The sequence below is a fragment of the Musca domestica genome, unplaced genomic scaffold (assembly GCF_030504385.1).
Source record: "Musca domestica strain aabys unplaced genomic scaffold, Musca_domestica.polishedcontigs.V.1.1 37, whole genome shotgun sequence".
Taxonomy (NCBI): Eukaryota; Metazoa; Arthropoda; class Insecta; order Diptera; family Muscidae; genus Musca; species Musca domestica.
This window is the reverse complement of record NW_026712321.1, coordinates 4,267,160-4,290,773: the sequence shown is the minus strand read 5'-3', so window position 1 is coordinate 4,290,773 and position 23,614 is coordinate 4,267,160. Positions and strand designations below refer to the sequence as shown.

The window sequence follows — 23,614 nt, the reverse complement described above, 5'->3', positions numbered from 1 at the left end:
AGTGTAAACATTTCTAATTCCCGTCAAAAACGCCAAAGTTCTACAATCAACACTCAAAGTCGACATAAAATATATGCTTTAAGGTGAGAAACTAGTTGCCATTAGTAGTATAAGAGTGGTCAGAAAATTATTGGTCTGTTTCAGAACTGCATGAAAGTACAAATTTTTACTACGATATCCGAATTTTCTTTAATGATATTGAAGAAAATTGTAAAAATAGTAAATTATTTTTTTGAAGTGTATACAATATTAACTAAATTTAGTTGAACGAAGTGAATGTTGTGAAGGAGTAAAATTTAAATTTAATTTGTTTTGTCGTGAAAATGCACCGCGCCGGTATTCTAATAGAAATTTCAAAATAAAAAATTTAATTGTTTTAATGAGATGAGATAGCGTTATTGACCCACGTTCCTTCAGGATGTTTCTCGTTTTGGTATTCTAGAACCCTTTAAACTAAATTTTTCTTTCTTCTAGAACCCTTTCAATTTGCGGCCACCGATAAACAGCATGTCAACGCCGTTTGGTTGTCACCATATGAGCCGCCGCCGTCGAGAAAACCATTGCACTTTGTTGTCTGCATGCAGCTCCTACAATTATTATATTAATTTCGTAAGCAATGAAATTTTAAAAGTTTTCTATAAAATATGTTAAAACTAAACGGCATACTACGAAATCTAAGTAGACGTCATCTTCCCATAGTGGTATGTCGTGATTTCTCTGCAAAAACAGACGAGCAATTGACAAAAATAAGCTCTCGCCAAAAAACCTGGCTAGAGACGCAGGAACGTTACAAAAACTATCAGAATGTAATCTATAGTTCATATTTGGAAACACAAGAGGAGCACATGAGTTATGGCCTGAAGAGATCTTTGGTGAATAAAATAAAAAGGGATAGGAGGCGCCTGCAAAATGAAGCGAAACTGAATAGTCTTAGCACTGGATCCGAAATTCCAAATGATTGGATGGAAGAATATGAACATTATAGTGGACCTTTAGATGAAAATAAAGAAGTTAAAAACAAAATGGGTACAGCTGATGCCACAATACCGTCTTCCAATGTCCCCTGCAATGGTTGTGGAGCACATTTGCATTGTAATCACCACACAAGACCGGGTAAGTTTAATAACCCCATGTAGAATGCTAAGTAATCCAATAAATTTTTCTTTCAGGCTTCCTACCGGTGGAAATTTTCAAAGGCCGCACCACCAAAGAACTAAAGACCATTATTTGCCAACGTTGTCATTTCCTGAAGCACTACAACATTGCCTTGGACATAGAGGTGACGCCAGAATCATACGTTGAAACAATATCCCGCATTAAAAGTGAATTCGCCCTGGCAATAGTCATTGTAGATCTTTTAGATTTCCCCAGTTCAATTTGGCCGGGTATGCATGAGGTTCTGGGACCTAAACGTCCAATATTTGTAGTGGGTAACAAAGTAGATCTGTTGCCGCGGGACAGCAATGGTTACCTGGATCATGTGAAACAATGTCTAAAAGACGAAATCGTTAAGACCGGAATCGATAGACTCAATATTAAACATGTCAGCTTGATATCGGCTAAAACTGGTTATGGCATTGAGGAACTTATAACACAATTGCAAAAAATATGGGCCTATAAGGGAGATGTCTATCTGGTTGGTTGTACAAATGTTGGTAAAAGTTCACTGTTTAATATTTTGCTCAATTCTGACTATAGCAGGCCACAGGTTTCGGATCTGATACCAAAAGCAACAACATGTCCCTGGCCTGGTACGACGTTGCAGATGTTGAAATTTCCCATCTATAGGCCATCGGAAATAAGAATTTTCCAGAGATTTAAACGTTTGCAATCGGAAAAGTTTGCCAAAGCCGAAATGGCAAAATTGCGTTTGGAAAAGGCCCGCAAAACAGGTAACTTTGAAAATGTTGTACCCATGGGAACCATTGGCAGAACATATGTTGAAAATAATGCCGTAGAAGTGGCAGATCCCTTTTCGATGGGAGAGGGAACACAACCCATTACCAGTTTAAATGAAAAAAGCAAAGAGTTCCAGCAGGCAAGATGGCTATATGACACTCCTGGTGTTATGCATCCTGATCAGATCACAAATCTGCTAACACCCAAGGAGTTAATGGAGTTACAACCACAACGAATGATATCACCACGAGCATATCGCCTAAAGCCAGGAATGAGTTTATTTGTGGCTGGCTTGGCACGTTTGGATTTCATTGGTAGCAATTCGCAAGAATTGGAATGGATACAAACTTTTTTGTTTGCTTCCTTTAATTTGCCAACATTGATTGCTCGCACTGATGGAGCTGAAGAGGTGTATGAAAAATATTTAAATACTCCACTAATGCATGTACCAAAAATTATAGAAGGCGAGAAACGTCCATGTACGTGGCCTGGTCTGCAATGCCATCCCGAAGAATTCAAAATTAAAGGTTATATTTTAAAACCAAAAATTAACGAATTAAATTGTTCAGCAGATATAACCCTATCATCGGTGGGATGGGTGGGTTTACGCATTCCCGTCGATACGGAGTGTACATTTAAAGCTTGGACACCTGGAGCCAAGGGGATTTACTGTCGAAACTTATCATTGATACCATACGCAGAGCGTCTAATTGGTAAAAAGATAAGAAATTCATTAGCCTATAATACGTCGAAGCCTTTTATTTTTAAGAAATAAAAAATTGTTTTTTAGTTTTAAATAATTTGTTCTTTTTTTTCTAAAATTTAGCCCTTCTTCAAGCCCCAATTTTAGGGAAGCCGTAGTTATTCTTTTAAAGGCAAAAATTTTAATTAATTTTAAGAAGTGCCGTGAAAAGGGGCTTTCTATTTTTGGGAACTCTGGAATTTCCTCTAAGTCATTTCATGTTTTCATAGAACAAGAATACTGCCCAGCACTTGTAGATATTTCGTATTTCCCTGTCTTGCGTTTTTATATGTTTTGTTCCACAACCTGCAAGAATCTACTAGTTTTGTTATTTTTTTTTTTTTTTTTTGATATCATAAAGGAAAAATTTGTTATCGTAGCAGTACTGGAATAGAGTAGTTATCCTGATGTTTCATAGAAACAACAATGAGACTGAATCCTTAACAATCCTTATATATGATATAAGCAAATAGTTTTAAAATATAAACGTTACGATAAACTATTTAATTTGTCTCTGTCTTTATTACGATTGCAAAAAATGAAGGAAAATCGATTACAGATAATCGAATTACATGTTAAGAGTAAAATTGCATCTCTGTAAATTAAGGTGCCACTTGCATTGAGAAGCAAAAACATAAATCATGTTTATTCATAATTAACACCAATACCCTTTCAATACCAATTGCCTTTCTCTTAACTACTTCTTTGCAACCAATTTCTTTTTTTATGCCCTAATTGCTTTGCAAAAGAACAACAAGCCTCTTACCAAAAGGGAAACGTGAAAGGCTGTACGCCTTTATTTAAGGTTGAACATTTGTGGAACATGGTACACACTCACATTCCATTCATTCCACGAAAAAATTTTGACAGTTCAAGCAGAGAAAAAAAAATAACAAAGAACGAACGAAAAAAATTCGGGATAGGATATTTTCGACCATTTTAATCAATTTATTTGAAGAAATCTACAAAATTAATTTTTCTAACATAAAACCGACAAAGAGGATAACGGAAATGTTGCATTCATAGTGAAGACGTCACATTTCATTTAGTTTATTTTGTGATTTACAACTTCCGAACTGGGTTGTGCACGCACATACAAACTTACAATATTATATACACTCGGAGCGCGACACGACAAGGAAGAAGAGAAAGAGAAACAGAAAAGAAAAAATACCGACAATATTCATGTAATTGAAAAGGGGGCTTTGTAACAGAGCCGTTCTACAGAGAAAAAGGATTTGTTCTACTTCTTTTTGAGGGAAGAAAAAGAAAATGGAACAAAATGCCAATGATCCGTTCGCATCGGAAAACAGTGGTACGGCCCGATTTATAGGCGGCGGTGCAGCCACAGACCACTCCCTAGACAATGGCTTGCCTGGCAGCTCCGGAGGACTGGGCGCTAATACAGCTGGTACTGTAAGTGCTGCCCATGAATTTCAAACCATTAAACCCGGCCTCAGCAGCGGCCTTAAACCAGCCGGACGAACTGAAATTCCACACAGTGAATTGGTCAAGATGTTATACTATTTGGAAGGTGAACTGCAAGCCCGCGATGTGGTTATTGCCGCATTGCGCAATGAACGGGTTAAACAGTACATTTCACAGCTCAAAGTGAAAAGGCTTCAGCCCAACGACCCCCATGCGGCTATATTCCGTGACAAAATTGCCCTATCTGGCAATCTGATATCACGGGAATCCTCAACACAGGCTGCCCAAGCCGAAATGGAAGTGCGTCAGATAATCGAACAGCAAATGGAACAACAATATCAAATGGTTAGCAAGCAAAGGGCCACACATTTGCGTATGGTTAGCATACTCACCGAATCGTTGGAGAACAATCAACGTATGCTGCAGGAACTGGAGGAGGAGAAACGCAAACATGAACATGATACAGCTCAGGGTGATGATATTACATACGGTTTAGAATTGGAACGTACCAAGCTGAGGCAAGAGCTAGAGGAGGAACGTGAAAAAGTGAAAAAGATGGAGAAAGATTTGAAAAAGTTACAAGAAACGCTGGACTTTGAGAGGAATCGTCAGAAGCAAATTGTGTTGCTGCTCATTGCCGAACGAAAGAAAATCATGATGAAGTATATCGAGGAGGGTAAGTGGAGGAGAGATCGAATCAGAATCTTGTGTCTATGATTTCGGGGGCCTGTCACAAAACACATTTAAAATGGTTTTCTGTTCATTGAAGTTGCCTTGATGGTTAAAAAGGGGGTTCTTTCCATAGAGATAAGTTGCAAAGGTATTCATAGAGAAGACCATTGGAAAGGTCTTCTATCCATAGAAGCCTTTGAAATGGTATTTTTTACAAGAAAGCCGTTTTAAAATAACTTCTCTGAATAGAATGTTTTTAAAAAATCTCAGAAGTCCTTTAATTGAGGTTATCGTGACGGATAGAAAGGGTTGAAAGAATCTGAGAGTCTTCGATTCTGTTCTCTTTCCATAGGAAGGATTGTTAAAAGGTAGAGAAGATCATTGAAACGGTCTTCTATCCATAGAACCATTTTGAAAGCTATATTTTCCATAGAAGCTGTTTTGAAATGTCTTCCCTAAATAGAATGCCATCAAAAGGTCCTTTGATTCTAGAACCACTTTTAAAGGCAACATAAAGAATCATAGGAGGCCGTTTCTCTAGAGCAGTACTTTTGAAAGACCCTTTGCATTTAAGACCTTATTTCCAATGAGAAATCCTTTTGAGAACCTTGTGTATATTAGGTACTATTTTTAGGAGTAAAAATATTAGGGTACTAGAGAAGTACTTTTGAAAGACCTTCTTTGCATTTAAGACCTTATTACCAATGAGAAATCCTTTTGAGGACCGTTTACATATTAGGTACTATTTTTAGGAGTAAAAATATTGAGAATTCCAATTTTTGTCCATACTTTCCCCAGGCAAACGTTCTGAAGATCTGGCCCAAATATTGGCAGAGGAAAAGCAACGTTCCGACACCATTGCCGAGGGCTTGGAGGAAGAAAGTAAAAAATCTCTACGCATGGAAGAGGAGTTGGAGAAACAGCAGGCAGCTTTTGAACAAGAACGTAAAATACTCAAATCCAATTTGGCTAAAGAGGAATTGAGGTAAGTTTTATAAAATTTAATCCTTCATTTGTTAATTTCCCAACTTTAATTTTTAATTTTATTATAGGGTCAAAGAATTGGAACAAGAGCTGCTGGCATTGCGTGCCGAAAATGAGGCTTTGAAAAAACATCAACAACAATTGCAACAAAATGCAGCTTTAGCTGGCGGCAGTAGTGCCGCCAAGTCACGGGCTTTTAGTGGTAAGTTTAGAGTTTAAACAAATGACAATTTTTATTTTTATTTATAATAGATAAATATTAAATATTTATTTTTTAAGTGAATTTATTTAATTTTGAAACTTTTTAATTTTCTTTAATACAGAAATGTTTTTGTTAACAAAATAAGTGTTATTAAAGCGAAAATACTAAAAGTTTAGTTTTTTTATTAAATTTAAAACCTGCCAAATCGAAAACAACAACTATTTGAATGAATAATAATAAAAAATTGATTTTTTTTATTAAAAACTCCTTTTTATTGCTTCTTCACCTTCTTTTTTTCCTTTCGTTACAAATCGAATTAAACCAAAAAAAACAACGAAACAAAACCAATACCTCTTCCCACCAAAAAAAAAAAAAAAATACAAAACCAAACGAACCTCAAAACAATCGTTTAATTTTTTACTATATGTAACTATCTCTACAAAAATTTATACAAATTCCAAAGATATCTGAAAATTGTATAAAAAACAAGGTGATTTTTTTTAATTTTCTTCTTCTTCATTTTCTTCATTCTCATTTCATTAAGTTTTCTCTCCTTGTCCTTGATATTTGATCGAAATTGTTTGTAAAGAAGTTTATTTCTATTTCTCTCTATCTCTGTTGTCCAATGTTGTTATCATTTGTACACCAGCACCAATTTGTTTATTTATTAATGATTTTCACTGCGATTTTATGGTATGGTATATTCTACACAAGTGTAAATAAATTTGGCCTATAAATTTGGATCAGTAGTCAATTCAAGGCCACTTTTTAGAGCCACCTTAAATTGACTACTTCATTGCTAGTCCCAAGGATACGTGTGTAGAATATAACAAAATAAAACTATGTAAAATAATAAGATTTGAATAGCTAGTAAAAATCTGCACTATTCATTTGAAAAAAAAAAAAAAAAAAAAAAAAAAAAAACAGAGACAAAAACCTATATCCTACACCAACCAAAATAAGGGGAGCTTTCTTTGAAACATTCGAATGGAAACCAGAAAAAGCCCTCGTGAATTAAAAACAAGTAAAAAGCTGTACGTTCGGCCGGGCGAACTTTGAATACCCTCCACCATTCGAACGAATTTGGCAATTTTCAAAAAAAAAATATATATATATATATATAAAATCCGTTAAAAATTCTGTTAAATTCTTAAAAATACCGAATGTAGCAGTTATATTTGAGTCTATAATGTGGATCTGTCATAAGCCATTACAATATTCAAATGCGAAACTTGAAAAAATCGGTGAATAATGTCGCTAAAATCATCAAAATATTGTTATATGGGGGCTATACGAAGACGTGGATATGAACTAGATAATTTTCTGTCTTAGGCTGTAGTATCCATTACGAATTCCAAATACCAAATTTGTAACAATTCCGGTTAATAATGTCGCTAAAATCAATAAAATACCGAATATCGGGAGGTACCATTATATGGGGGCTATACGAAGACGTGGACCTGCACAAAAAAATTTCTGTCTTAGGCTGTATTATCCATTACGAACTTCAAATACCAAATTTGAAACAATTCCGGTGAATAATGTCGCTAAAATCAATAAAATACTGATTACCGAGTGGTGCTGTTATATGGGGGCCATACGAAGACGTGGACCTGCGAAGACAATTTTCTGTCTTAGGCTGTAGTATCCATTACGAACTTCAAATAACAAATTTGAAACATTTCCGGTGAATAATGTCGCTTAAATCATTGAAATACCGAATATAGAGAGGTACCATTATATGGGGGCTATACGAAGACGTGGACCTGCACAGACAATTTTCTGTCACAGGCTGTAGTATCCATTACGAACTCCAAATACGAAATTTGTAACAATTCCGGTAAATAATGTCGCTAAAATCATCAAAATACCGAATTTCGGGAGGTACCATTATATGGGGGCTATACTTAAATGTGGACCTACATGGCCCATTTTTAATACCAAAAGTCCGACATATATAATATACATTTGAGTAAATTTTTATCAACCTACATCATTTCGTTCGGAAGCTGTAGTGATTTCCACAGACGGACAGATGGACGGACATCGCTACATCGACATAGAATTTTATGCTGATCAAGAATATACATATACTTTGTGGGGTCTACAATATATGTTACAAACGGAATGATAATCCCTCCATACCTATGGTGGAGGGTATAACAATTATGGACAAAAATGAGGAACCTTTAGATTTGATACAAAGGATGTGCCGTGGGCTACTCCCCTGTTTCCAAGGTGGTGTAGGGTATCTTATGTTGTCTCTCCATTCTCTCGTTGTTTATGTTTTGTTTGTTTGTTGTTTGTACAAAAAGAAATTTGCTCTTCCTGTCCACCTCAAATCTAGTTGTATATCCTTTAACCTTTGCTGTCTCTCCTTCTTTCTCTGTACCACTCTCTCTCTCTCTCTGTTGTTCTCATTTAAAGATTTTGTATCATAATTCAGATCTTAACCATAGCGTAATTATGAAACTAAACTAATTAATGTATATGTGTTATTTGTTTCTCCTTTGTTTTGTTTCTACTTCTTCATCTTCTTCCTCGCCCGTTATCTTGTTGATACAATCCTGTAAAACTCTCTGTGTGTGTGTGCGTGCGTGTGTCTCCCATGTGTAGCAGAAGATGGATGTGCCACATCTATGGTTAATATAGCAAAAATTGTACAACCCACGGCTACGGTGTCTAGTGTCCCGGTATCAGGTCCCACCACAGGTATAGCACGATCTCTTGCGCCAGGACAAAATCTACGTACGGGTGTAGCAACAGCTCCTACTATAACACCTTTACCTCAAATGGCCACGGTGGTTTCCCAGCAACAACAACCGTCATCAGCATCGGCATCACCATCTTCAGCATCGTCGGCAGCCGTGGCACCCTTATCATCCTTGGCGACCACAACAAGTGGTGAAACAATGTTACCACCCTCACCGCTAACTTTAAATCCTGTCATACCCTCGCCAGTGGTTGCAGCTGCTGTGGCGCCACCATCACCTTCACCTAAAATGCAGCCTACCGCCACAATACAAAGGGCACCAGGTGGAAAATACTCTGCCCTGGCTGCCGCCGCTGCAGCTGGTCATTCTCTGGATCAAGCGCCTCCACCACATCCGGTGCCCATAGCCGTGCCGCCAGTTACAGTGCCACCATCAGGGGCCCGTGGTGCACCACCACCCATACCTCCTAATAAACCCATAGTACCACCAAAACGGGAGCCGTCGCTATCACGTTTGGGTTCCATAACTGGTGCTGCTGCTGCCGCGGCCGCTGCTGCAGCTGCCAATGCAAAAATTAATTAATTCAATAGGAAAAGGAATCACCGAACCAGGAAAACAGCAGCAACAACAACAAAAGAAAATCATTTCCCAAGGCAGTCAAGGATCCGAGTTTTAATCGGTTAGAACCTGTCAGCTCCAGATCGACATAACAAAGCAAGTTAGAAAAAAATATATAGAGTAGAGTCGCAAAACCTAAGAAACCCATCAACAACAACTACAATAATACTCTCTTAAATTACTTTATACACATATATATATATAAATACAACAACAACAACATACCTACATATATTTGATGATCAGATGAGATGTTGATCACGATGACGATGATGATGAAAATACGTACGTATACATACATATATATATACAATTTAGAAAACTTGAAAATTATTCCAAAATTTTGAAAACAAAACAAAAAAAGTAACGACATAAAATCCAAGAAGAATATCATTCGAATACCACAAAAGTAATCTCAAAACAATACATCAAGGTACTGATTTTCTTTTTCATCACTCCCATTCAATAGCATTTTGGAAGACAAGCAGATGAAAGTTGATGCAGGCCTGAAAAATGGCTTTCAAACATATTTTGTGAGAAGAAGATTCATTTGGAAGGTTTATACGACTTTTCAACGTCTACCAACAGAAAAGGATTGAACCTTTGGAAGAAAATGTCAACCATGAAAATCCAATTTAGAAAAAATACTTTAAGAGGTCCTGCTACAAATCTTCCGTTTATAAATACTCTTTTTGAAAGAAAATCATTATTGAAGATTTTTGAATGGTTTCCTACCTGAAAGACCTTTTAAAAATAGACAAAGACATGTCCTGCAGACAAAGAAGATTTAAAAAAATTGCCCAGAGTAGCCTTTTTTGAATAAAATGTCCAATTTTTTTTTAAAGGAATTGAAGACATTTTGGAAAGTTTACGGTCTTTGTAAGAAAAAGATTTTTTTTTTTTGAAGGTTTAGACGACTTTTCGACGTCGACAAATAGAATATGGATGCATTTTTGGAGGGAAATTTCAACCATGAAAATCCTAAAAATATATATTCTATTTAGAAAAAATACTTTAAAAGGTCCCCCTACAAATCTTCCGTCTACAAATGCTCTTTTTCCATGTTCTGCCCAACAAAGATAATTAAAAAAACAATTGCCCAGAATAGTCTTTCTGAAAAAATCCAAAACTTTGTAAAAGAATAGAAGTTTACAGCCTGCAGAAAAAAGTTAATATGTTTTTTCAGCTCTTCGAAAAGGCCTTTTTAAGGAGCTTCAGTCTACCACAAATTTTTCTAGAATAGAATTTTTGAAAAGCTATAGACCATTAAAGTAAATTTTTTTAACAAAAAGAAAATTTCGTCAAGAACCTTTTTTAAAGATCTCCTTTCTATGGAAGATTTCTTGAATAGTTTTTTGTCCATGGAAGATAAGTGTGAATGGCCACCGCCCTTCTTTCTAAAGGTTTTAAAATTTCATACTTCAAAGTCAACCTAAACTCCAAAAAAGGTCTTAAAAACAAATGAATCTTTCAGAGAAACCTTTTCAAATTCGACTTTTTAAAAGGTTTTTTTTTTACCCTCAGCCATATGGCTAGAGAGGGTATATATCATTTAATACGTCCAAAACGTGTCTCATCGAAATAACGATTTTAGAACCTAGGTCTCTTTGGACCAAATCCGTTTCAGGACATTTGGAGTCGATCTAGCGCTATCCGTCCGTCCGTCTGTCTAGCTGGTGCGCACGATAACTCTCGAAGAGAGTATCCTCCTTGAGTTAACTCCTTGAAAAGGCCTTTTTAAGAAGTTTCAGTCTACCACAAATTTGTCCAGAGTATAAGTTTGAAAAAAACTATAGACCATTAAAGTATATTTAAAAAAACAATAGAAAACTTCGTAAATTATTAACTAAAGAACCATTTTGACAGATCTCCTTCCCATGGAGAATTTTTTGAATAGTTTTTTGTCCATGGAAGATCAGCATGAATGACCTACTGCCCTTCTTTCTGAAACAGTTTTAGACTGTAGGTCTCTTTGGACCAAATTCGTTTCAGGACATTTAGAGTCGATCTAGCGATGTCCGTTCGCCCGTATATCCGTCTGTCTGGCTGGCTGGAGCGCACGATAACTCTCGAAGGGAGCATCCGATTTGATACAAACTCAGTACATCGTAATATTATTGTCAAACTTAGATCGTGTTAAGAGGTGGGCAATATAGGTCTACTCCTTTTGGTACCTCCCCCACAAAATGTCAATATTTTCAAAACAAAAAGAATTTACAGCACAGAAGAAGAAAGGATATACAGATTTTGCTCCATCTTTGCAAATCCTAATATTTGCATCAGTGCTAGGTCAGATGCGAAAATGGACAATATTGGGACACTCCATCCAGTATCTCCCCCACAAAGGGTCAAATTTTTAAATAATTATAACTTTTATAAAATGTGATGCAAGTGTGCGATTGCCTTCAAATAACACACATCACAATATTTTTATTAAACCAAGGTCTGGTGTGAAGATGGCATATATCGGTCTACTCTTTCTGGTACCTTTCCCACGTAAAACACGAAACAAACATTCGATTCCATTCAGACTTCGTACATCCGAGTATTTCCATTAACACAAGGTCTGTTATAAAGACGGTAGAGATTCGACCATTTCTTCTGGTACCTCCCCCATAAAGGGTCAACCTTTTGAATAACCAAAAACGATCATAAATTTTGATGATTTTATCTACATTATTCACCGAATTTTTTATTCAAGTTTCTCATTTGAATATTGTAACGGCTTAAGACAAAAGTTGCCTATGCAGGTCCACGTCGTCGTATAGACCCTAATATAACGGCTACATTCGGTATTTTTAAGATTTTAACAGAATTTTTAACGGATTTTATTTTTTGAAATTGCCAAAATCGTTCCAAATGCTGGAGGGTATTCATAGCCGAATTTTCTGCTTTTTTACCTGTTAATTCTGACTTTTGATAATGTTTTTTTTTTTTTTTGTGAATTTTACCCTAACCATCTTCTATCGTGCAAAAAATAATATACATTAAAGACATGGCGTTGCTTGCTTGTCTGAAACAATGAATCTCTTAAGAAACATAGCAATTTTCATGTACTTCCAAATTAGATTCAACCTAACCCCAAAATACGGTTAAAAACAAATGAATCTCCTAATAATTAGAAAACCCTTTCAAAAATCTTATTTTTTTTTTTTGAAACCTCATTTGGAGGAACTTAAAAAATTATTTTTTAGAATTCTACCCTCATAAGGACTTCCAAACATCTTCTAATCTGAAAAAACTCTGTCCATTAAAAACAGACCTTGTTTTCTGGTTTGAAACTATGAATCTCTTAAAAAATATAGTAATTCTCATGTACTTTCAAATTTTAGACTCCAAATTCATCCTAACCCACTAAAAGGGTTTTAGAAACAAATGAATCTCTTGACAAACAAAAATTTCTCTTTTCAAAATGTGTCTCCTCTTCCAAATGTTACGAAGGAAAACTCTTAAGAAAAACCCCAGTACAAGTTGGTGTATTGTAATATGTAAATTTTAAAAATGTTTTTCCTTTTCAATTTTAATTTGCAATTATTTTTATTTTTTCATTATTTTACCACACAAAAAAAAACAACTGTATTATGAATTGCTAATTTATATAACTCCATCTTTAAGTATTATATTATTCTATACATATATAATTATTTTTTTAAAGCAGCTATCTTTTAGAATGTTTTTTTTTTATAATTTAGCCATAAGCTGCCTATGTGAACGCTATTGTGTTTTTTTAAGTATAATAGATTTGATGCGTAAGCGAAAAGAATTAAAAAGTGTGTGTGTTATTTTACAATAAACTATGGCTTGACGATCCACCAGTAATATACTTTGTTCTTTTTTTGTTGTTGTGTTTATTTTGAAAACAATATTCCTAATCAGCTAAGAATATCATAGGGAAAAATGTAGGGATCTCTTATTTATATTTTTTTTAATTGGTAATATATTTGATTTCATGGAAAATCAAGATGGAAAAAATGGAATTTTTGGAAACATTGTTTATATGTCTTTCTCTTTGGCCAGACCCGAAGGAACACGGAATAAAATTTTTATGTCTAAAATCTTTTTTCTTTCTTAAATTTTGACTTTGAGGTTTCTGTTTCGAAAATTTCAAAGAAAATCACTCATTCCTTTTTTGTCTCAATTTTTTTTTAATTTTATTTTGAATAGTTATATTTAGAATTCCCTTGCGCATCTTCATGCTTAAACAGATCCTGTATACCCTAAAAGAAGTCATATTATTTTGATTTTTTTTATTAAAAAAGGTTTTATTTTTTTTCTTCAAATTTAGAAGCAAGCCATCATCAACATTACGCACAGTTTTATTTTCCAAAATTTTGCGTTTCTTGCAATCACAACAAAAGGTAATTTGTAAAATCTGTTGATACAAAACGCCAATAAAAACATAATTTTTGACAATGATTTATATTCAGCGATTTCCTAAAGAAAAACAATAAACCAAAAACATAATTCTATGAGAAGACTATAAAAAAATATTAAAAACATCACATCAAATAAATGTATAGAATTTTATTAAGGAAAAAAGAAAACCCTTTATATAATGAATAAAAAAACCATATAAGAGTTAAAAAAGAAAGAACAAAAAACTTAAAACAAATGTTGATGGAATAAAACTCAAGAAGAAAAAAATGATAAACCCTAAAAAATGTCCTTTGAAAGAAAAACAAAAAAAATGTATAACATCGTTTTGAGCCGAGAGTTAGAGAAAAAATATATTTGGAAATCAATTTTTTTTCTTAAAAAGTAGTTGTATACATATAAAACTCCACAAAAGTTCATATATCTATATAGAAAACAAACACGAGAAAAAAGGAAACCCCGCAAAAAGAACTTGGGACAAATTATTAATAACTAAAATCTAGCCGTAACGGAAACAAGAATGAATGAAAAATTACATTACTATAATGGAAAAAACCTAAATTATAAATTAATAATAATAAAAAATGAAAACCTTATAATAAAAACCAAACTTGAAAAGAAAACTAAGCCATCAAGGTATTTTCAATTATAAGGGCCCTTGACAAATTTCTGGCACAGGCCAAACGCAATAAATTAATGATTTCTTCAATATTTTCTATGCGATAATCCTTTAAAATGTTAACAGGTTCCTGGAATGAAATGACAAAATGACAATTTAAAAGGTTCGATTTAAAAGCAAACTATTTCAAACCTACATCGGGGAATTTCTCCAGACGCTTCTTTTTCTTTTCAATTAGTGGGACCAATTCCGATTCCAAGTGATGTAATATGGCAGTGGTTTCCTTGGAGAGTATTTTGGGATCTTTGGATTCCAACAGGGGAATGGTATCGATTAAAAGTGAGGGCCAAAAGCTGAAATGAAAAGAAGAAGATCATTAAGCTCGTCTCGAAAGAGAAATAAACACATAAATCGCGTAAACATATGATCATCGCATTAACTAGGCAAAACTAAAAAAAAAGACATTAGCAAAGAAAAATATTTTTGATACCTTGGAAAGGAGGGTATATTAACTTTGTAACATCCCTAAATATTCGTCGTGGGCCCAATAAAGTATATATATTCATAATCTGCATAAAATGTTTAGTCGATTTAACGATGTCCGTCCGTCTGTCTGTCTGTTGAAATCACGATACAGCCCACATTATTTGACGTAGAGCGTCAAAATTTAGCAGAACAATTTGTATTGTGTCTAGGATGTTTGGTATTGAAAATGAGATTTATTGGTCCACGTTTTGGTATAGTCCCCATATAACGGTACCTCCCGATATTTGGTATTTTGATGATTTTTGCCACATTTTTTTCACGGATTTGTCTGAAAATTGGTATTTGTAGGTCATAGAGGGCCCTTATTCGTGTGGCGAAACATTGCATATATCGGTCCACGTTTTGGTATAGCCCCCATATAACGGTACCTCCTGATATTTGGTATTTTGATGGTTTTTGCCACATTTTTTTTCACGGATTTGTCTGAAAACTGGTATTTGTAGGTCATAGTGTGTCCTAGTTCGTGTGGCGAAACATTGTGTGTATAGGTCCACGCTTTGGTATTGATGATTTTTGCCACATTTCTTCGTGGATTTGTCCAAAAGTTGGTATTTGTTGGTTATAATGGGTCCTAATGTTTCCTTTACCATAAGGTTGAAGTTATTAAAAGTTCGGCATGACCGGACTTAACGTTTTTTTACTTATTCTTTAAAATATTTTTCATGATGTTTTAAAATTATATCTTCTGTTACAGAATCTGCAAGAATATGCAAGTTTTGCTATTTTTTCCTATCTCTTAAAAAGAAAATCGATTTGTAAACAATTCAACACTCACTATTCTGGTGTAATTTTCGAATCCAATAAATTCACCAACAACTCTGCGGCAGGCAGAAAATCCCGTTTCCTATAGAATTGATAGAAATCGAAATACTTAACCAAGAATACCAGTCTTGGGGAGATAAACATTTTGGCACCAATATTTGCAATGATATCCGGGCAAAGCATGTCACCGGTTTTGGCATAATGCTGAAACAATAAAAAACATTAAAAAAGAAAAACTTCAAAGAAACGCCTACTTACCTTCAAAAGAAAATCCGCAATCGATGTAACATAAAGGGTGTCCTTGGAACGTATAGCCCATTCCAAGGCATTGCCATAACGTTCATCATCCAGCGATTGTTTGGCTTGTACCTTACATATTTCCTGTTCGGCATTTGGGAAATTCATTTTACGGCAAATCTCCAAAATTTTCATAGCTTGTTTCTCCGTTTTAATAGGAATTTTGGTGAGACATAATTCCAATGCCGCCAAACCTTCTTCGGAACAAAATTGTAAATAATCCATGCCCAGTTGCCACAGTGAATTGCGTGTCATTAAATTGCTGCCGAATTCATACAGCAAAGAGTCCCTTAACTTAATGCAGTCACTACAATGAGAAACACACTATAATATCTTCTAACAACCAAAACCCTTTCCCAAAATACTTACTTCATTTGATGTTCTCCAACCACCTGCAATTGGCCACAGTTGTAAAGCAAATCTGTCAGATGTGTTACAAACCATTGATTATCTGCCATTAACTGAATGGCATGTATAACTTGATGCATATCATTTTCCATCAGGCTTAGAATAACCTTATCCAGATGTTTTAATTGAGGTTCTTTGCCCTGCTGCGTTTTCATGCGTGCCCAACGATCTAACCATGAATTGGCAGCTGTTCCCAATTCAAAATGTTTACATGCCGGATTGGTATAGAATAAATAACCCGGTAAATACTCATACCAATAATCTGAATTGTCAATATGGGCATTCCAGGTTTGTGTGTCACCAATTATCAATTGGACAAGTTCTTCCAGATTTGGTTCAACAGCCAAAATATTGGCAGTTAGTTTACGTTCTGTATCCGTTAGCCAGTACTGCCATTGTGAGCGGAACTTTTGTATTGAAAAGCCACCGTAGACCTAAAAAATAAATTTATTTTATATCAATTTATTTTAAAAAATTGATTTGACATTGACTTACATTAAATGTTGGCATTGCTTTCAATATCTGCTCGGTCATTTTAAATGCCGCACTCTCGGCCTGAGGATGCGACTGCAGAATGGCACGTGCCACATCGACTTGACCCTGTAATACCAAACCCTTCAAAGCTGGCCAGTACTCTTCACTATCGCTGGCATCACGACCCATTAACAATAAATCCGTTGCCATACGTTCGGCAGCGGGAAAATGAAAACGTACCCATTCCAATAGCTGTGGCACAATGACATTTGAGGGTGTTTGATCCAGAAACAATATTTCACTCAAATGCCAAACACATTCAATGGAATAGAATATGGAAATATATTGTTGATACATATCGTGCTCTTTACTGGCTTCTTCAGCCAAACCGGCAGCATCTTGTAATTTCTCTAAGCACGCTCGAATAATACTGCGATACGTACGAGAAATTTTTGTATAGTCTGCTTTGGAGCCTTTACGTTTGAGCGACTGCAGGGCAACAAATGTCGAATTAGCTTCTGCAATAAGACTACGTAGTATGGGATCATCGAATATGAACTCAGGCTGTAAGAGATGTATTTTTACGGGATCCTTGCCGGCATAATCTGTGGGTTTGTCTCGTGTACTGGCTGTGATGGGACGAAAGGCATGAAGGGCAATTTTACTGCCACATACAAATTGTCCTGCTAGAGTGTTGCCGTAACGTGTGCTCAGTGGATCCGCAATACCCTGGAAATTAAATAATTTAAAATTTATGAAAATGAGGCAAAACAAAACGTGAGTTATTTAGAGTTCCAATGGCATGCAGCATTCTCCCGCCAATTTATGGCAAGTCAATTGCATTTTCAATGACTTTAACTGTTATGACTGCGATAATTTTTCCAAGTTTACTTACAAATACTGCGATTTGTTCGTCTTCCATTTTATATATTTAATTTTAAAAGAATTTAATTAAATTTCGCAAAAAATGAGTCTGTTGTTTATTGTGGATGAGGGATATATAGATCGACTTTGAATTTACCGGTTTATCAAACTGTTGACTAATAGGGATCTATAGATCAAATTTGATTCAACTGCTTAATCGTAATATTTTTCTAAATTATTGATGAAAGTAAAGAGGGATTCAAAAAATGCTAATATATATCCTTCTCCTTATGTAATATCAGATTTTTTTTTAACAAAGCGTTAAATATTGGTGACATATTTTAAAAGATTTTGGTAGATTAACTTTGTTCTAGATGACACTCAAACTGTTGAACAATAGAGTTCTGTAGATCGATTGCTCTTCACCAAGTAATCAAATTGTTAATAACATTAGTTTTTGTAAAAGTTTAGGAAAACTGAATTTTCAGTTAGAATAAATTAAGAAGAAATTAATTTGTACATTACTTAAAAAAAGAAGGCTTAACATATCAACCTCTTCGCCATAAAATTAATAATTTCATAAAATTACTCATGGAATATAACACTCCATTACTAAGGTAGTCTAAACGTATTTCTCTTTCCCAGCGGCCCATATAGATAGACTTCTCACAACGGGACATAGAAAATGAAATCCACATTTTATATTAAAATTTGTTATTATATTAAAGGCAGTGCTTATTTGATATAAAATAAACTACATTTTAAAAACATAAATACATATTTCAAAAATAGTTTTAACTAAATAAAAGAATAATTCATTTTTGAACAAATTATCGAAATCAGTCGAGAGCTAAAATTAAAAATAAAATAATAAATTGAGTTACTCTACATTCCATATTTTTCTAATGGGAAATTACATAACCCTCAATCATTAGGTTATCCAATAAACGCAGATGACTTTCATCCACAAAGGTGATAATTAAATCTTCATGATGGCTAACAACTTTAACATCTAAGTTTTGATTCAGCAGAACTGCACACAATTTTTCAATGGCATGCTTTTTCTCTTGCGGTGCCACTTGAACTTCTCGCAAATTAGCTAAACGGCAAAGTATGGCCTGGAAAGGTATTTGAGCCATTCCGGAATCACATTTGGCTAAATATCTTAAATGTACCAGCTGATGATTGCCATAGTCCACATAGAAGACTTTAAACATTTTATAATCGTCATCATGCGATACGATTTTGGCTCTGTACCAGTTACCATCATCATAGCGTGCCAATACCAATTCATAGATATGTGGTGGCTTTTCGAGGCGTTTCCATGCCGGAATATCTTCATCATTCCATATGAGGGGGCTATTGTTATGATGCACATCATTGATTTGGGCATAAAATGAACATATTTGTCCTATATGGGTGGGCGTTATGTTAATAATGGCATCTTTGGGATATACCACAGTCGGTGTGCGGTTATCGACAAAGGAAGTGGCAGGTATTATATCTTTGGTCCAACCTTCGGGATCTAAGGGTTCGTGGTCTTGTTTACAGCTGGATCCCTTAAAACATGCACCCGTTTTGGGATCATAGAAACGACATAGACGTTTTTCATCTTTGGGATTGTAGCCCATTACAGCGGTCAATGCATTGCTGGTACAAAGTAAGGGATCGTCGTAGAGAATTTCCAACTCCTCTCTTGTTAGCTCTTTCGTTTGCATTGGATTTGTTTGGCGAAAGGGGTTTGTGTCAATTTTTAAATCTTGAACTCGATCAGTGGTGTGTGTTATTGTTGTTTTCAGATCATCATCATCATCATCGTTTGCAAATTCCACCACAAGTAGGTCGTTTTTAATTTCATTAATCTTCAAATCACATTGCTTATACTCCATTTCTTTAAGCTTCTCTGCTGCAGCATTATCTTGGGATTGCAAATGTACTCTACACAGTATACCCAAGGCCGGTATATGTTGCTGCTCTTCGCTTAGCCTATATTTAATATCATCCATTTTCATGTGCTCAATTTCCCCAAAATCTAGCAGATAACAAGGATACACCTGCTCCTCCAATTCCTGATCATATAGAATAGTAGTGGAACGCACTGCTCTCAGTATACGTTTGTCCAGAACTAAACCGAACACCTCATTGACGGGCGGTAGGCTATGGTATTGTCTCAAATCCAAGGAATGAGCCACTTCATTGATAATGCCCACATATTTTGATTGGAAATCAATAATATTAAATTCCAAATTATTCACATCTTTTAGATAGGTAATAAATCCTTTTATCTTATCACCAATGGTATAGATTTCGTTTAAATTTTGTTTGGGATAAATAAATCCCATATCGTTACGATCTTCGTTGGCAGTGCACGGCATCTCTTCGGCTGGATATAGGGATTTATTGTAATTTTGTATGAAGTCTATCCGTTTCAGTTCTTTGTTCTCAGTGTTTGTGTCCTTGTTGTCCTTTACAGTCTTAGTATTGCTGCTCTCTTCGCCAGCCTTAATTCCAAACATTTCCAAAATTTGAGTTTTATCTTCACTTTGATTTAGTTGCAGTTGTAGATTAAATTTCCTTGCCAGGTTCATGACATTTGTTATACTGGTTAGGAAATTGTCGTAGATCATTAAAGCCAAGCCACCACCCCGCTCCACCTCGGACCAATGGTTCTCCACCATTCTGACCATGTTTGTACTTGATTGCAGGTATTGTTCCACATTCGTTTGCAATTGGAATAGCTCCTGCAGGCAGATTTTGTGTAGCTGCTGTAGTTGTTGCAATCGTTCTTGCATATTCGTGCCGCCGGTGTGCGCCATTTGTTGATTTTATTAATTTTATTTTTGTTGTTTTTTTTTAATTTAACATTTAACAAAGGGTCTCCAAGATCTCCGATCGAGATCTTTACAATGACTTCCCGGGACACAAGATGTGGATTTAATGTTCGTGGGTATGACTTGTAAAACCAAAATGAAAAACGTTCCAACGAAACAAACAAGCATGGAGAACATAATGTTGGATAAAAAATAAATTGAAAGCAAAATCTCCGCACACTTCTATTGTTTACGAATGAGTGTGATGCATAACGCCAAGAACTACCTCTGCTGTTTACGAATGAGACATGAGAACAACGTATTCACCTGGGACATTCATTAAAATGAGCAAGGAACTAGTGTACAATGTTTCAGCGAATGCTTAATTTGTTTCAAGCAATGATTTTTGCACCGGGTCGGGTCACTATTGAATTTAATAAACAAAATAATAAATAATCTATTGAATTTGAAGTCGTTTATTGACATTTTTGTTTTTTTTTTATATTTTTGGACATAACTGCGGTAACATGGTAGAAGAATACAGATAGATGCATCAATGCTTGGGAACATTGATAAATCAAAAAATTTTTAATTTTTTTTTTTTCAAAAATAAATAGATTTTTATAAGTTTTCTTATACGACGCCAATCGGAGGTTGTTATGACATGCATTTTTCAAGAATTTGTACAAATTTAATTAAATTTTCATTCAACATTTTCAATTACAAAATTGGTTTGACAGTTCATTTTCCCAGCAGCTGTGTCGACGCGTCTACATATATTCTTCTACCATGTACGATACGCACATAACAAATCCAGTGTATTACAACTGTCAATTTCAATGCATATACGTCAAATGAAACCCCCAGGATTCCAAAGTGGATTTCATTGACATATACACAATGGAATTGTCAGTTAAAGTCTACTCGATTTAGGAAGTCTAAACGTACTTTAAGCTTTCTATACGTGATTACCAAATGGATTTTGTAATAAAAAATAACATCGCGATGGCCAAAATTATTTATTGTATTATTGTACACACACAAATCAGAGAAAATGCAGAGATGGATATGCTTATTTGAAATGACTTTACTTTCTTCATTTTAGAATGAAGAATCAATTCCCTGTTCTTTTTTTTATTTATTTTTAAATCAAAAACAATCATCAACACTGGGCAATGCACCATTGCAATGCCTCCAAGTCGACCAAGCCTTCCAACCTTGTTCCATTAAGATTAATCTGGCACACTTAACATCGGCTGCAATAGAGTCTGTCAAAAATGCATTACACTGCACATTACACAAGTTGTGACTGAAAGCGCCCGAGGCAGGAGTACACCAATATTTATCATTAATTTGAAAAATTCCATAATCTCGTGATCCATCCGAATTGACAGGTCCCACAGCTTTACTATTGAATGTCGACTCATGTTTGGCAATGCATATCCAACGGGATAAATTACTTTTGGCTACTCCCAATTTGTGTAATTCCTTGGCCAAGGAACAACGTTGGTAGATTTTTCCAACAACAATCGGTGATGGGGAGAGTAGGACAAATAAAATTATTAAACCAGAAATGTTGTACATAATATTTTCCCGGGCTTTTAGTTGTGCTTGCGAATGACGAATGAAAATTATGTAGTGAATATTCTGTTTACTATTGTTTTATAGAAAATGTTTCGTCGCTTGTGGTGCCTCGTTTGGATTTCATGTGGGTAGTTGCGGAAAAACACCATAAATTTCTATTTGTTATCAATTTATGTTTATACACCGACATAGTTTCCATCAGAGTTTTAGCTGTTTGACAGTGTGAAGTGAATTTATTGATTATCTAATTTATTTTTTTTTAGAATTCATGTTTTGTTTTTACCACCCAATTAATTGGTAAGTGCTTAGTTCGATGCTTTACGAACAGGTAAAATATTCGGAAATAATTCCGATCAGACGTTTTAAAAGAGGCACTTACTTCCGCATCTGTCAGACGTTGAATTAAGCCAGTCAATATATATTGCCCCTATATTTGTGTTATATTTGAGATTCTCCCAAATGCTAGAGCTTATAAATGGAGATTTATAGCTTAAACAAAAATCGACCTACATATCCCTACTATATTGCAAAATAATTTGACATTTCATTGTACCACCAGCTATGTTGATGCGAATATCTGTATTATTTTACCATAATTGAAACTCTTATTTTATTTGCAGCACTGAGACATAATTAAAAACCCTGGTCTTGGCTTTGACATCGATTACGGTAAAAGCCTTAACGACAGCTCCTTCCCATGAACATAAAGGTGAGAATACATAAAACGCTTTTTTTGACTGGCTATACTTTCAAATACTGGCGCCAAATTAAGTAACTAATATATATATAGCCCCAATCTTAGTGTTATATTAGAGTATCTTCCAAATGCTAGAGCTTTTACATGAAGATTTATTGCTTGGACAAAAATCGACCTACATATCCCTACTATATTGCAAAATAATTTGACATTTCATTGTACCACCAGCTATGTTGATGCGAATATCTGTATTATTTTACCATAATTGAAACTCTTATTTTATTTGCAGCACTGAGACATAATTAAAAACCCTGGTCTTGGCTTTGACATCGATTACGGTAAAAGCCTTAACGACAGCTCCTTCCCATGAACATAAAGGTGAGAATACATAAAACGCTTTTTTTTGACTGGCTATACTTTCAAATACTGGCGCCAAATTAAGTAACTAATATATAGCCAAAATGTTAGTGTTATATTAGAGAATTTTCCAAATACTAGAGCTTTTATATGGAGATTTATTGCTTAGACAAAAATCGACCTACATATCCCTACCTGGTTAGACTACTGTACATATGGTGTTAGTTATAAAGTAGCCTGGCCACACATTGAATTTCAGAACACAAATATCCCCCCCACAACTTTCCCACATTACTGAAAATGTCGTTTCCAATAAATCTACTTTTATTTCAATGTGCCAAAATCGAACTAATTCAACCTAAACCTCCCTTGTTTCTCTGCGAAGAATCCAGCCGATGACTTAAGACAGTCAAAGAAAGTCTTTTATGTACTCTAATCTTAAGATGTCTATACGACATGACATTTTTTTAAAAAAAAAGAAAGAATATTAATATTCTTCCTATACTTTCAAATACTGACGTCAATTTAAATAACTAATATATATATATAGCCCCAATCTTAGT

The 23,614-nt window shown here is 34.8% G+C and overlaps 5 protein-coding genes across 6 annotated transcripts; 2 read left to right on the top strand and 3 right to left on the bottom strand.

The window, feature by feature from the left end:
• The first annotated feature begins 498 nt into the window (after nucleotides 1-498).
• LOC101887387 (nitric oxide-associated protein 1) lies at nucleotides 499-2,699 on the top strand. The gene is made up of 2 exons (XM_011292177.3): nucleotides 499-1,113; nucleotides 1,170-2,699. Exons 1-2 carry the CDS (start codon nucleotides 645-647, stop codon nucleotides 2,672-2,674), a joined length of 1,974 nt encoding a protein of 657 aa, XP_011290479.1. The 5' UTR covers nucleotides 499-644; the 3' UTR covers nucleotides 2,675-2,699.
• Nucleotides 2,700-3,481: 782 nt separating this feature from the next.
• Nucleotides 3,482-13,078, top strand: LOC101887558 (CTTNBP2 N-terminal-like protein). Of its 2 annotated transcripts, none has more exons than XM_011292178.3 (4): nucleotides 3,482-4,745; nucleotides 5,540-5,726; nucleotides 5,794-5,927; nucleotides 8,547-13,078. In XM_011292178.3, the coding sequence occupies exons 1-4, from the start codon at nucleotides 3,914-3,916 to the stop codon at nucleotides 9,221-9,223; spliced, it is 1,830 nt and encodes a 609-aa protein (XP_011290480.1). In that variant the 5' UTR covers nucleotides 3,482-3,913; the 3' UTR covers nucleotides 9,224-13,078. The 2 variants fall into 2 exon arrangements, with proteins under 2 accessions (XP_011290480.1, XP_005178462.1); XM_005178405.4 differs by having other exon boundaries at nucleotides 8,544-13,078.
• Nucleotides 13,079-13,491: 413 nt separating this feature from the next.
• Nucleotides 13,492-17,774, bottom strand: LOC101887727 (nuclear pore complex protein Nup75). Its single transcript, XM_005178406.4, has 7 exons — nucleotides 17,635-17,774; nucleotides 16,761-17,468; nucleotides 16,227-16,699; nucleotides 15,819-16,164; nucleotides 15,574-15,764; nucleotides 14,449-14,605; nucleotides 13,492-14,382 (listed from the first exon to the last, which is right to left on the bottom strand). Exons 1-7 carry the CDS (start codon nucleotides 17,659-17,661, stop codon nucleotides 14,257-14,259), a joined length of 2,028 nt encoding a protein of 675 aa, XP_005178463.1. The 5' UTR covers nucleotides 17,662-17,774; the 3' UTR covers nucleotides 13,492-14,256.
• A 389-nt stretch (nucleotides 17,775-18,163) lies between these two features.
• LOC101887890 (uncharacterized) lies at nucleotides 18,164-20,505 on the bottom strand. The gene has a single exon (XM_005178407.4). It carries the CDS (start codon nucleotides 20,417-20,419, stop codon nucleotides 18,506-18,508), a length of 1,914 nt encoding a protein of 637 aa, XP_005178464.1. The 5' UTR covers nucleotides 20,420-20,505; the 3' UTR covers nucleotides 18,164-18,505.
• A 1,057-nt stretch (nucleotides 20,506-21,562) lies between these two features.
• On the bottom strand, nucleotides 21,563-21,997 carry LOC101892140 (lysozyme 2-like). Its single transcript, XM_005178432.1, has one exon. It carries the CDS (start codon nucleotides 21,995-21,997, stop codon nucleotides 21,563-21,565), a length of 435 nt encoding a protein of 144 aa, XP_005178489.1.
• Nucleotides 21,998-23,614: the final 1,617 nt, after the last annotated feature.